Source organism: Suricata suricatta, chromosome 6 (genome assembly GCF_006229205.1).
Source record: "Suricata suricatta isolate VVHF042 chromosome 6, meerkat_22Aug2017_6uvM2_HiC, whole genome shotgun sequence".
Taxonomy (NCBI): domain Eukaryota; kingdom Metazoa; phylum Chordata; class Mammalia; order Carnivora; family Herpestidae; genus Suricata; species Suricata suricatta.
Window position 1 is genome coordinate 56105312 of NC_043705.1, and position 14152 is coordinate 56119463.

General features: G+C 41.6%; 1 protein-coding gene across 2 annotated transcripts in view; it reads left to right on the top strand.

The window, feature by feature from the left end:
* The first annotated feature begins 214 nt into the window (after positions 1-214).
* Positions 215-14152, top strand: part of JMY (junction mediating and regulatory protein, p53 cofactor) — a 97678-nt gene continuing 83740 nt past the window's right edge. For both annotated transcript variants that reach the window (XM_029942487.1, XM_029942486.1), the window contains exon 1: positions 215-1789. In XM_029942487.1, the coding sequence (XP_029798347.1) occupies positions 761-1789 (1029 nt within the window). In that variant the 5' untranslated portion in view covers positions 215-760. The remainder of the gene's footprint in view (positions 1790-14152) is intronic.

The window sequence follows — 14152 nt, forward strand, 5'->3', positions numbered from 1 at the left end:
AGCCTGCGGCCGACTGCCTGCTCCAGTCGTGGGAGAAAGAGGCTGCGCGGAAAGATGGAAAGAATCGTGCGCGCAGCCGCTGGCGGGCAAGGGTGGGGGACGCCGAGGGGCGGAGCCGGCGCGCGCGGGCGGGGTGTGCGCGCCGCCGCCGCGTCACCAGCGTGCGGCACGTGCCCGTGTTTACGTCCCTCGTGGAGCAGCCTACGTCAGCAGCCAAATGGCAACATTGTGGCGATTCTGAAGCTCAGAGTTTAGGAGACGCGTCTCTCCTCCAGGCCGGCTCCGAGCGGTCGGAAAGAGGAGTAGAAGAAGGAGGGGCGGGGAGATCGGCCTGAGAGAGCGGCGGAGACGCAGAAGTCGCCGGCCCTGATCGCCTACCCGCCTGCCTGGCCCCGCAGGACCCGCGCCTCACCTTCAGAGAGCCGAAAACGCAGCACCGCGGCCTCGCGCTGGGGGCGGCCGGGTTGGACGCTAGACGCTGCAGCAGCGCTGGGCTTGTAAACAGATCCAGCCGCACGTGACCATGTGAACTACCTGCTCCGGGGACGCGTATTGTCTTTCCCGCTAGCCTCGCCACAAAGGAGCGCGGCGGGTTCGAGTGCTGTGGGCCGGGCGAGCAAGCGGGGAGAGCCGGCTGGCGCGCTAAGATGGCCGAAGGCGCCCAGCGAGGGTGAGCAGGGGGCGCGGTGCAGCCAGCCGGTGAGTCTTCGGGCGGGCAGGGCCATCGGCGCCTCCCCCGCGGCCTGGCACCCGAGCCACCATGTCTTTCGCGCTGGAGGAGACGCTCGAGTCGGACTGGGTGGCCGTGCGACCGCATGTGTTCGACGAGCGTGAGAAGCACAAGTTCGTCTTCATTGTGGCCTGGAACGAGATTGAGGGCAAGTTTGCCATAACCTGCCATAACCGGACAGCCCAGAGGCAGAGGAGCGGCTCCCGGGAGCAGGCGGGGGCGCGAGTGGGCGCGGAGCCCGGAGCATCCGCGTCGGACGGGACCCGCGGGCCGGGCAGCCCAGCTGGCAAGGGCCGGTCCGAGGCCACTACCTCTGCGATTCAGGGGAAGAGCCCAGGACCCCGGAGGAGCCCGGCCTGGGCGGAGGGCGGCTCTCCGCGGAGCGCGCGCAGCCTTCGGGGGGACCCGCTACTGCGGAGTCCGACCGGCAAAGCGGCGGAGAGCCCGCTCAGGAGCCCAGGGCGGGCCAAGACCAGCCCAGTTCGAAAGGGGTCTGAAGGCAGAGATGTGGCAGGGGCCGCCCCTCCTGCGCCCCGAGAGGCCCCGGTGTCCTCCGTGCGTGTAGTGAGCGCCTGCGGGGCCGTCTCCGAGGAGATCGAGGTGCTGGAAATGGTGAGGGAGGACGAGGTGGCCCCGGGGGCCCTGGCTGTCTCGGACGCGGAGCAGCCGCCGCCCACCGCCGAGCTGGAGTCCCCGGCGGAGGAGTGTAGTTGGGCCGGGCTCTTCTCCTTCCAGGATTTGCGTGCTGTGCACCAGCAGCTGTGTTCTGTGAACTCGCAGCTGGAGCAGTGCCTGCCTGTATTCCCCGAGGAGCCCTCTGGCATGTGGACCGTGCTGTTCGGGGGCGCCCCGGAGATGACCGAGCAGGAGATCGACGCTCTGTGTTACCAGCTCCAGGTCTACCTGGGCCACGGCCTGGACACCTGCGGCTGGAAGATCCTCTCCCAGGTACTTTTCACTGAGACCGACGACCCTGAGGAGTATTACGAAAGCCTTAGCGAGCTGCGGCAGAAGGGCTACGAAGAAGTGCTTCAGCGGGCCCGGAAGCGCATCCAGGAGGTAAGAACTAGTCTGGGATCCAGTCCTTGCTTTTGGTTATTCACTCCCGGAGGCTGAAGCCTCACTCTGGAGTGTGAGCATTTGGGAGACTTGTTCTTCTGGACAAGAGAAGAGGAAGAAGATGGGTTCCTTACCAATCTTCTCCTTAATTCCTTTCAGTGGTAGGAAAACCGTGGCTTTAATTGGCCCTCTGAAGGAACTTTTTTTTATCTAAGTCGTTAGGTTTTCTCCTTCTGTTATCAAATAGGTTCTATACAATAGGGGTTCGGTTCACTACTCAGTGCTAGAAATAAAATTAAAGCCACTCAAGACCAAAGGGGTCCCGTAAATAGACATCGAGTGTGTGTTTCTCTCTTGCCTTTTTTCCAGCAATAACTGCCCAGATATTAACTCTGCTTTTCTGGTCCTGTTCATTTACTCATAATAGTTTGTCTTAGGGAATACAATCAGTCTTTTTTTTTTTTATCTCCATATGTAGTTTGGCAAATTAGGGCAAATTTTAAATTCATTTTTCTCCAAATAAGTGGCCTGTCTAAACGAAAAAGCACCACTCTCCATTGGATGCAAATGTATCTTTAAAGGTTTATACACACTCTAGGAATCTCTCAAGTCTTGATAGCTGGCTCACGTTTCACTCCTGTTTTAGGGAGGAAAAAAAGGTCCTGGGCAGAAATGTTCATACTTTTTGTCTTTCCAAGAGTAAAAGTAGTACCAAGTTTTTTCAAACTTTTTACACTTAAAATACAAGGAATAATGGGAAAAGTCTGCCCAGGTATGCATGAGGAGCTCTACAAGTGTGTAAGACATGCATAATTTGAGGTCCTGCCTACAGATCTTCTGTTGAAGGAACTTTCCTAAAAAAGTATTCTAAAATACATTTTAGTTTCGGGTGGCCTTTCTGGTTCAGTACGTAGAGTGTGCAACTCCTATCTCCTGGTTGAGTTTGAGCCCCAAGTTGAATGTAGAGATTACTTGAAAATAAAACATCTTAAAAAAAAAAAAAAAGATACACTTTACTTTTGACTAATGGACAGTAACAGGTAATTCTTCAAAGCTACTATTTTTAGTATTATTACCAATTGAGGTTAGAGGTGGCTGGGGAAATGCCCCTTTTTATGGTGTTTATATTCCTGACATTGTGTTGTCATCTGTTAACCCTGCCCGTGTTTATGTAATACTTAAATTCTGCTATTAAGGCTAGGAAGCTCCTGTCTCCAGGTTACTGGTACCCTAGAGTAGTACGTATTTTTCATCGCTAGACTTGGGGACTTAGGAAATAATTTTTTTCACTCTCTTATCCCACAGTGCTCTCTTACAACTTCCTGAATTCAGGTTTTCACTCCTTCCTGTTAGTTTACTTTGTGCTAAACATCACCTACCTGGTAATGTGATCCTGGAGTTCCAGGGATCTCTTTTTATTTTCCGCATTATCATCTTCTAGAGTCTGTGTTCTCCCTTAAATTCTTTTTGTAAGGAAGTGACAAATTTTAGTCACACATATTCTCTTTAGAGTTTTTTGTTAATATTGACCTGTATTTTTATTAAACTCCAAGGACAAGTTTATGCTTCTTTCTCTTACACTTTTTGTTAAATTTTGTAATTCTTTTATTTCTAAAGATTGGGCAGGTCTAGTTTTAATTTTGTTGATATCCAGGAAAAGTTAATTTTGTCTGGTTTAATTCAAATAGGGTAAAATTGAGAGTTGCCAAAATATATAATTAATTAATTGCAGTTAACTGGAACTCTTCCATGGGGGTGGAGCGTTACGTTTTTCAAAAAGAATATTTTTTTTCCTAATTAAGGTTATATTGGTCATAATATTAAATTCCCCTTACTGGAGAGAAACTTAAAGTTTTAAAGAGTATTTTGTGTTCTGGAAAACAACTCAGATGAAGTTTATTGTACATTTATTGGATGTTAAACACGTACATACATTTTTGGTGCTTCATTTAGCAGACTTGAACAGTATTTGAAAAATATCAAGGACAACAAACAGATTCAGTTATAATGCTCACCCTGATAGCTACTGGAAGTTTATATTGAAAGAAACGAAGCTCACTGGGGAAAATAAGTGATGTGATTAATGAGTGATGTCTGCTGTGGGCTTGATCATCAGAATTTAAGAGCAAACCAGCCTTGTTTTTGTTGTTCCCTAACTCCTTAAATTTTTTTTGCCATTTTAATGGCTTGCAATGACTTTTTGAAAGTAAAACATTTATGGAAATTTGGTCACTGTACTAATGATTCTGTTAAGCTTATTAATTACCTCTAAGCGAATGATTTTTTTTATTCCCAATTCCAAAGTTGACTTAATTTGTGGAAGTGGCTACAGGTGTTCAAGTCAGGTATATCTGGTAAATTAAACCCATTCTTAGATATATGTTAGAAAATTGAGTCTTTGGTTATGGTTTTCTTCCTTTTAATTTCTCTAGATCTATTTTCTGCTTTTTTTTTTTTTCCTCTACAGTATTTCTTTTCCTATCCATTTAAAGGCTTCAGCTTAAAGACCACACCTGTTTTTGTTCAAAGTGGTCAGTAAATTGTTGAAAGGAGTTTGTGTGTGTGTGTGTGTGTGTGTGTGTGTGTTTAAAGTAGAACAGACTGTACTGCTAGATTGTAAACTTTGCAAGGTCACTAGCCTTGACAGTATCTTGGAATTCTCCTTGCCATCCTTAGTTCAGGGCCACACATCTTGTGAGCACTCTTAATATTTGTGGACTAAGAACAAGAGAGGTGTTTTTTTTTGTTTTGTTTTGTTTTTAGTTTTTTAGTACTATGAGAATTTAAAGGATTTGGAGGAAGGATCTTTTTGATTTAAAGTTGTGATTTGACAAATGTTAATTCCATACGGGACTGTGCAATTCAAGAACTGGGAGTAAAATCTTTTAAAACGGGGGCGCCTGGGTGGCTCAGTCGGTTAAGCCTCCGATGTTCCGCCCAGGTCATGATCTCACTGTTTGTGAGTTCTAGCCTCGCCTTGGGCTCTGTGCTGACAGCTCAGAGCCTGGAGCCTGCTTTGCATTCTGTGTCTCCACCTCTTTTCAGCCCCTCCCTTGCTCATGCTCTGTCTCTCAATAATAAATAAACATTAAAAAAATCTTGAAATGGACACTTTAAAACGGAAAATAGCTTTGTAAATAAGGGGTCTTTATCTGGCATTGATAAATTACCTATAAATTGAGAGGAGCTATAGATGGACTTTAATGGGGTGCGTTAGGATTCACAAGTTTGGTAGACTAGAAATAATCCTTGAGGAGCTGCAGTTTACACAGTACTAATGAAACATTTTTAGGTGACATAAGAATTGTAAGGTTTTGTACTGCGTAGAGCTTTAATCTTGAATACAAATGAAATTTGAAATTTATTGTATGGTAGGTTTGTCTTGGACTTTTTAAGGGTTTAGTGAAGTAGTGCTATTTACATAGCAGGCACGCAATCCTTGAATGAATGAAGTGCCACCAAGGTCTCTTGGAATGGTTTCACCAGTAGTGTAGGTTGTTGGTCAGAGCTCAGGATCATATTATAGTGTATGTGCTTGGGTAGCCCATACCATGGCTTACCTGTGATCACCTGAATTTTGTAAATAATGGTTTCTATGTAAGGACAACTATTGTTGAAATGGTTGTCCTTAAGATAGTAAACTTTAACCACGATAGTAGGCTTGATGAAGAACTAATAATAATTGTTCTCTTTGGAGTATACTATGTTCATAAAATTGTTCAGTTAATTTCTTCCCAGTTGATTTTATTTCTAGTAAAAAACAAAACACTGAGAGCTACATGTGTTTTCATAAGTAGCTATGTAAGGCATGCTGTAGACAGCCTACCTCCAGTGTTTAGAATCAGATGGACATGGCGTCCAAATAGGACTCACCACTTCTGTGACCTGCTTACTTATCAAAACAGGGGAAACGGGAAGGTATTTAAAAGATATGTTGAGATTTAAGTAAATGACTATGAAAAAATGCTTAAAGTGTCTGGCATGTATAAAGAAGGCTTCAGGAAGTGTTAGGGTTGTTGTGCCCAGATTGCAATATCGTCCCCCAAAACCAGACCACCATGGGGACCAAGTCACGCATGCAAAAGCAAAGGGTGTTTTATTGCGGGCTTAAGTTCGCAGCTGTAAGCTCTGTCTCACAGACTTCACCAGTGCAGTGGATCCGTGCTGAGAGCCCCAAAGAAGGGCTGAGCAGGGTTTTTATGGGATTTGGGAAGGGGGAGTTACAAGAAATTGTGACACAGGTACGGTGATCCAATCATTATCGCATAACATCATTGGCAGCAACTTTAACCATACTTTTTGTTTAGAGCCCTCGTTACTTTTGGGGGGACCCAATCACAACATTTAGAGTGTATTTGAAAATAACCAATTACAAGGAGGGCCTTGGACCCCCAAGTAGGGTGTAACTAGCCTTAAGCAATAAGTGAATATCTATAGCTTCTATCTCTAGGCCTGCCCTTAGGAATGTTAAGCATTTTAGCTGGCCAGCTTCTGATTGGGTGTTACTAGGGTGGTCCCTGGTTGAGCAATCTATGCCCTTTTATTGTCTAATGGTTCTGAGAAACCAACACTTAGGCCTCCAAGGTCAGAGGGAAACTTGAAGCCTGTCATGGAGTCAGTTTGGTTCAGACCTGTGTCCTTTCAGGGTTTTGTTTTTTTGTTTGTTTGTTTGTTTGTTTGTTTGTTTTTGCTGTAATAAGGATTCTCCAGAGGTTTCACCTCAACATTTTCCTCAGGGAATGTAACTAGTATTTATTGGAACTACTTAGGTATTGTAGTTTCATATTTACTGTCTCTTCATTGTCCCCACTTTTTTTTTTTTTTTTGATAAATGGTGTTTTTAAATGTTTTATACACATTTTACCAAGGCTGAAGTTGAGACTTAAAAGATGTTGGATTTAGGGGCACCTGGGTGGCTCAGTCAGTTAAGCGCTGGCTTCAGCTCAGGTCATGTTCTCACAGTTTGTGCTTCATGTGTTCGAGCCGCGTGTCAGGCTTTGTGCTGACAGCTAGCTCTCTGACCCTCCCCTGCTTGCACTGGCTCTCTCTGTCTCAAAAATAAAAAAGCATAAAAAAAAAAAAGATGTTGGATTTGGCCAACCTTAAACAGCTAAGTTGTAATCAAACTCAGATTCAAACTTAGATTTGTCTTAATCCAAACATGTACTTTTTCTGCAGCCTTGTTTCCTTGAAGACAGTAAAAGTCTCTACTCCTGAGAATGAGAGAGTGGTACTATTTAAAAATACTAGTCAGTTCACTAATGTCTTTTAAATTAAATAACTGATTTGTTTAATTTCAAGTTAATTTTGATAGGTATGTGTGGGGCAGAGTCTCCATGTTGTGTTACAGAAGAAAGAGTTTCCCTAGGGATGTAAGGATGGGTTTATGTTAGACAAGAGTGCCCAGTTGCTATTTCCTTTCTATTTTAAAATGACTCAGCTATGGATGACTCCTGACTTGTGAGCTTTTTTAACGTTAAGGTACAGGAGCTCTAGGAAGAATGCTTACCACCTCTTCTCCCAATTATGACTTTCCTAATTTTTCTGAAAAACTAAGATTACAAAACTCTAGAGCCACACTGAAATCTCACCTATATATAGTAGATAAATCACAGTCTTTTCAGAGCCTTAGAATACTGGCCTTTCATTGGGCCAATGTGCCTTGACCCATGATTAGGTATAAATAATAGAAGTAGCCTCAGGAAGGACATAAGGTAGTTGCAGTGGGGAGAGCTGTTCTGCTTGTATATTCCCATAAAAACAGTGTAAACCGTGCTGAGGAATAATGAAGCCAAGTGAATTTTGTGGGGTTCTTGAAAGTTATGTTGAAAGACTTGAATGGTAGAGGCTATGAAAACATCACTTAGATACTAATCATTTTCTTCAATCATGTGCCCAAATAAACTTGGCCATTTTTCACATCATTGAGAAAAGTATAGAAAAGAGATGAATATATGCTTTTAGGTTAGTGCATCTATAACGCAGAAACATGGAGGCTGGTGGCAGGATAGCAGGAGCCTTCATGATAACTGATTGATGTTCACTTCATTTTTCTACTTGCTGTTAACATCACATGATGCCCAGTCCACCACATATTTCACAGGCATGGAATCAGGCATGTTTCTTCCTTGCTAAAAACAAGGCCAGCTTTGACAAACACTTGAGCAATGTGAGTCCACGGGTGTTTTTTTGGGGAGAGAGAGAAGGGAGAAGGTGAGTGGGAGGTTTGGTTTGTTAAACACAATTGTTATGTTTGAATTAGCGATCTTCATTCCCCAGATCTTCACATGTAACTTTAATCAGTCTCTCAGTGTTCTCCATTGCTGCTTTATTTGACCTTTGATTGACTGTGGAATATTGTGAGAAGTGGGAATTTGAAAGCAAAAGGTGGCCTCCCATTCGCTGATGATTAAAAGTCTGTGTGCTTGTTTTTTTGTAATGGAAAGTTTTTTTTCTTTTATATTAGGTGATGTGAATCTTGGTATTAGGGTTGCTACATGAAAATGAAAAGGTTATGATGGTAGGATTAAAGAAATGAAGGATTAACAGAGAAAAGGGTCAAGAATTAACTTTAGCAATATTTAAGCTTGAAAACCTAGTGGGAATGGATTATTTTATTTTAGGAAATTATATGCCAGCCCACAGTTGAAGCCTTTGTAGATGTTTGCTTTTGTAAATCATGTGTTAAAAGTCTTAGGCTCCTTAGAGGGTTTTGAAGTTGGCTTTTGAACATGTTTTATTTTATATATGGTGCCTTTCGAATTTCAAATAAGACTATTTTATGTATCTTGGTGGAGATTACATGAATAAATCAGAATTAGGGAAGACAAGACTTCTTAGCTCAAGTATTTAGCATGTTTATAGGTTGCTAAAAGAAAACTGAAAGGTATCCCAAAATTGCATTACAATTTTCTTTTCATTTTGTCTGACTGCCTGACTCCCCACTTAGTATTTTTCATTTTCCCCTGTGAGTAGTGTCATAAAGGGCAGTGGTTGAGAGTTTGAGTTAGGTTGCTGAGGATCTACCTAACTTAAGGCAAGCTACTGATATAATTACACCTACATCTTAAGGTTGTTAGGAAGAACAATGGAGGATGTGTATAAGGTGTCTAGCACAGTGCCTGGTACTAGAAACCCTCACTAAATACCAGCTCTTATCAGAATTCTTGACTTTCACCTGAAGCAAACTGATAATTGATGGCTGGATACCTCTCAGACCCAAATATATTTCCAAACCAAAACAACATCAAAATGGTAAGAAAAGTGTGACAGTTTGTTTTTAACCCTCTTATTGTGTTTCCAGTAGAAACTCCTAATACATGGTTCCCAAACCCCTTGTTGCTGGTTCATGTGAATATTAATATTTTGGTCAACTTTGCAGGACAGGATGGTCTTTTTAAAAGTCAGCTTTTTCTATAGCTCTTCCTTTTTATTCCTTCCATATTTGCCTTCCCTTTTGTTTGTAAGCATCTAAGACAACAACCCTGATCACAATCGATTTGTAGATACTCTAACTGAAATAATTATTTTAAAAAATAGTAAGGATTGGAGTGCCTGTGTGGCTCACTTGATAAAGTGTCCAACTTTTGTTCAGGTCATGATCTTATGGTTCTTGAGCTCCAGCCCCACTTCCGGTGAGCTTGAGCCGTGCTTCTGGCTCTGTGGTGACAGTATGGGGCCTGAATGGGATTCTGTCTCCCCTCTTCTCTATGCCGTTCTCTCATTTGTGCTCCCTCCCTCCATCCCTCTCTCTCGCTCTCAAAAATAAATAAGTAATATTTTTAAAAGAAGATAGTAAAGATTAATTTCATTTCAGTCATTAAATCTCACTGTCATCTATTTAGCATATTATCCTTTTGTGCCACGTGGTAGGTTTACCATACAAAACAAAGACACAGCCCCTTTCTTTAAGCTTCACTACAAATTCTTTCATTCTCTCTTTTTTTTAATTTTATTTATTTTGAGAGAGAGAGAGAGAGTTGGAGAGGAGTAGAGAAGAATCCCAAGCAGGCCCTGTGCTGTCAGTACAGAGCCCAATACTGGGTGGGCTCAATCTCATGAACCTAGAGATTATGACCTGAGCCAAAATCAATAGTTGGTCTCTTAACTGACTGAGCCACCCAGATGCTCCCAAATCCTGTCATTCTAATTGAACTTATCTTATGTGTTTTTTTTTTAATCTTGATATTTGAGAGAGTGACACACAGCATGAGCAGGGGAGGAATGGAGAGAGAGGGAGACACAGAATCAGAAGTAGGTTTCAGGCTCTGATTTGTCAGCACAGAGCCCAACACAGGGCTCGATCCACGAACTGCAAGATTATGACCTGAGTTGAAGTTGGATGCTTAACAAACTGAGTCACCCAAGTCCCCCTATTTTTTATTTTTAAAGATATTTATATAGTATAAGTGGGGGAGGGACAGAGAGATAGAAGGAGACACAGAATCTGAAGCAGGCTCCGGGCTCTGACCTGTCAGTGCAAAGATTAGTGTTTGGCCAGAACCCACGAACTGTGAGATCATGACCTGAGCTGAAGTCTTGATGCTTAACTGACAGAACCACCCAGGTGCCCTGACTATTTTTTTTAAACAAGTCAATTTGAGAATTTCCTTTCACTTTTGGTTGAGGAGTGGAAAATTAATGTGGTTTAGGACAACTGGGTCTACCTTTAGTGTTTTTCTTTATGATAAAATATATATGTGCTTTTATTCTACAAATAATAGAATTTGTAATTATTACAGCAAGGTCAAGCATTTAGGATACAGAGTTTAGATGGTAATATAGATTTTGCTTCATCTTGCCCTTGAATTGTATATACATAAGTTAGCCATATCGGTCTCATAATGTTCACTTTTTGAAATGTGAAGCCATTATAGAAAATAATGTATCAACCTTACCCCAGTCATTACAAAAGAACAGTACTGATTTTGCATATGTAACCCCCACTCCCCCACCCCAAGATAGTCCTAAGCCTCTTTTCTAGCTTAATGACTTGAAAAATACGGCAGGGCTGGATATACTGCAATAATACCTTTAGACTCAAGTAGTCATCTTGTTAAGTGCAGTGGAATAAATCGGTAGAGGGAGGATTACAGCACACCACTTGTGGTACAGGTCAAGGTTTTTGGAGATAAAGTTTTTGAGTTTTCATAATTTTCTTTTACGTTATCAGTTTCTCATGTAGTGTATGAAACGGTTATTTTTAAAACTGGTGTTTAATGTCTATATATGTGTGTGTGCCCCTGGAGTCTTAAAATAAGTGGAATTTTATTCTCTTTCTACCCTATGGTCATCTCTCATCCTAGAGTAGTTCCTATTTATTTATTTTTTTAGAAAGAGAGCATGAGTAGGGGCGAGGGACAGAGGGTGAGAGAGAGAATCTTAAGCAGGCTCCATGCTCAGTGCAGAACCCAGTATAGGGCTTGATCCCACAATCCTGGGATCATGACCTAAGCTGAATTCAGGAGTCTGATGTTCAACATTCTGAGCCACCCAGGTACCTCTCTCATCCTAGAGTTCTAAGTCTAACATTTCCAGCTTTTCCCTTGATTTGGATGCTCTTCTGAGCTGCTTTTCATTTTCCATTTATCCAGGGCACATCCTCCACCTGCCATCCCTGACTTGGTCTGTGGATCACTGTGGAGCAGCACCTTTAATCTGAGTCTTTGCTATTTCCGTGGTAATGCCACATTCCATTCAGTTCCCAGAACCATTACTTAGTTCTTCCAAATCTGGTGTTGGTTTTAAGAAGCCATTGATCATGACCTATGTTCATTTTTATGACAGATTTTCTTCAGTGTGGGGAAAAGAAACACTTTTATGTACACATTGATTTGTAAATACATTTGATTCAGAAATATTAAATATGAATTTTAGAATTAAAGAATAAAACACACAGGGGGCACCAGGGTGGCTTGGCTAAGCGTTGGACTCTTGATTTCTGCTCAGGTCCTAATTTCATAGTGGTGGGATTGAGCCTTGTGTCTGTCTCTCAGCTGAGCGAGGAGCCTGCTTGAGATTCTCTCCCTCTTTCTCTGCCCCTCCCCTGCTTGCGCGCTCTCTCAAAACAAAACAAAACTACACACAGAGAACAAATTGCACTCTTCCCATTGCTTACCTCTGCCCTGTAGACAAAGCCCAGCTTCCTGGCATTCAGAGCCATCCATCCATGTTTTGGTTAGCCTGCCAGCCCCTAATGTCTTCCCTTTTTGGCCTAAATTCTACCCTTCCTTCCAGGGCCAGATCAACTGCCCCCTCCTAACAAGTCATTTCTGACCACTGTCAGGAATTTCCATCAGAAATTCAGAGATCAGAGAAGCCTTATGTTCCATAGGATAACTGTTGCCCTGTGTTTTTCTGTCTGGAGCCACTCCTACCCTTTAAAGTTCATTATAAGCTCCCAAGAGACAAAGATGGATTTTCTTGTTAATGTTTTCTAATGCCTCAAATTCCTCATTGCCTCTGTATACAGGAGGTACTCAGTAAATGTTCTTTAATCTTCAAAAAATTGACTTCTGTACTTGACATATGTGTATGTAGCTAACATTTTGATTAAAGGTGTGTGTTTCCCCACAAGTAAAATCAAATTGACCACTTCTCTGGAGTAAAGAGTCTATAAATCATTGTTGGAAATACCAGAATGAGCAATTACTGTCAGTAGCCCTTAAACATTATAACACTGGGTTTCAGCTTTAACACTTATTAATAATCATAGATTAACATACAGTATAACATAAAATGATTCAGACGTTTTAACAACAGAGTTGAGCAGTGTGCTTTGTGAATGTAGAAAGTGTTTGGCTTTAGAACTTATTTTTAATGAATAAATAAATAAATAAAAATTTTTAAAAAATAAGAACTTTTCACTTGAAGAAACAGTTTTGATAGACCTAAGGGGAGTTTCAAGGGCTACAGATCCAGTTTCATTACTGGGTTAGGCCTCTCCTGTCCTAGCCCCCTAGCGCTAGTCTTGAGTCGCTCCTTTTCATGAGCTGGTAATTATTTGCATGTCTCGACAATAATTTAACAGCAAAGATATTTGTAAATTTTATTATGTTGCTTCTTAAACATCTTTCTAATTAAGAAAAAAATAGAAGGAGGCACTCACAGTCTTGGGTTTGACACATGAGAGTAGGAAACAAAGTTATGAAGCTATTCAGGGGAGTTTAGCTTATAAATTTTATATCTAGAACTTGAAAAATTATTCCATGGTCTTCAAGGATAGTAGCAGTTCTATAATCCTGAAGTCAGGGGGAAAAAAAAAAACCCTTGAACCAACTGATTGGTAAGGTACAGAGTGGGGACTCCATAGTTAGACATAGGCGGTGTCTTCTTCCTCTCTCCTCCTCTACTGGTATTGATCACTGGCAAAGAAACTAAGTTGAATAGGACTGGGGAAAGGAGTGGTGCAGGGTTATTTCGCAGTGAGTATAGGGAGGCTCTAAATTTTAACTGTTTTCACTGACTCCTTTAAGAACCCAATAAAAATTCTCAGCCCTTGCCCTAGAAAAATTTTGCAGAGAGCAGAGTTTTATTTCAAATACTGGATAATTGAGATCTCATGGGTTAAGAGCCTAGTTCTTATCAGGATTAGATCAAAAGAGGCAAAAATAAAGCATCCACTCAGGAAGCTAGAAGGAAGGGAAAGACAAAAGTGTTATTAGGTTAATATATTTAATGCTTTATGCAGTTGTGCTTCATTTCTTTTTAGCATATCAATAGAACAAAATAACTTTTTAGAATTGCATGAGATGTGTCAGGTCTTGAAGCAGTAATCAGCTCAACTTGCTGTTTGTAGGCCCCTTTATTTGGCTGTCTCCTCTTTTCTCTGCATCCCACTATAAGCATCTCTACTATGTTGGCTGCCCTTGAGACCATTCAGTCTTGTGTCAGACATGTTGTGATTCTGATTCAGATCTGTCAACTTGCTGACTTAGTTTGTGTCCATCAGTGAATCTTTTCTCATTTAGCAAACCTGCATTTTCTATATTTTAAATTCAGGCCTTTCCTATACATGGCAAACATCCTTCATCCTAAACAATCCAACTGTCTATCCAATTTCTTGGGTACTCTTTTTTTTTTTAATTATTTATAGCATTTTGCACATTTCTCAGTTTATAACCTGGAAATGTCTACAGCTCAGTTTATTTATTTCCAGAGTTTGGTGAGTTTTGGTTATCAAAATAATAGTTTTAGGTTAGTGATTACATTCTTTGATGCGTTAAATTCTTTTATCATAGGTTATAGGAAATGGTTTAGACTAAAGTCTAATGCTTAGTAAATTGCATCTTTTGAAGTTCTCAAATGCATATACTTCGAGTATTTTCAGATATTTAGATTAAAATAGATTGTTAATTGGAGCTA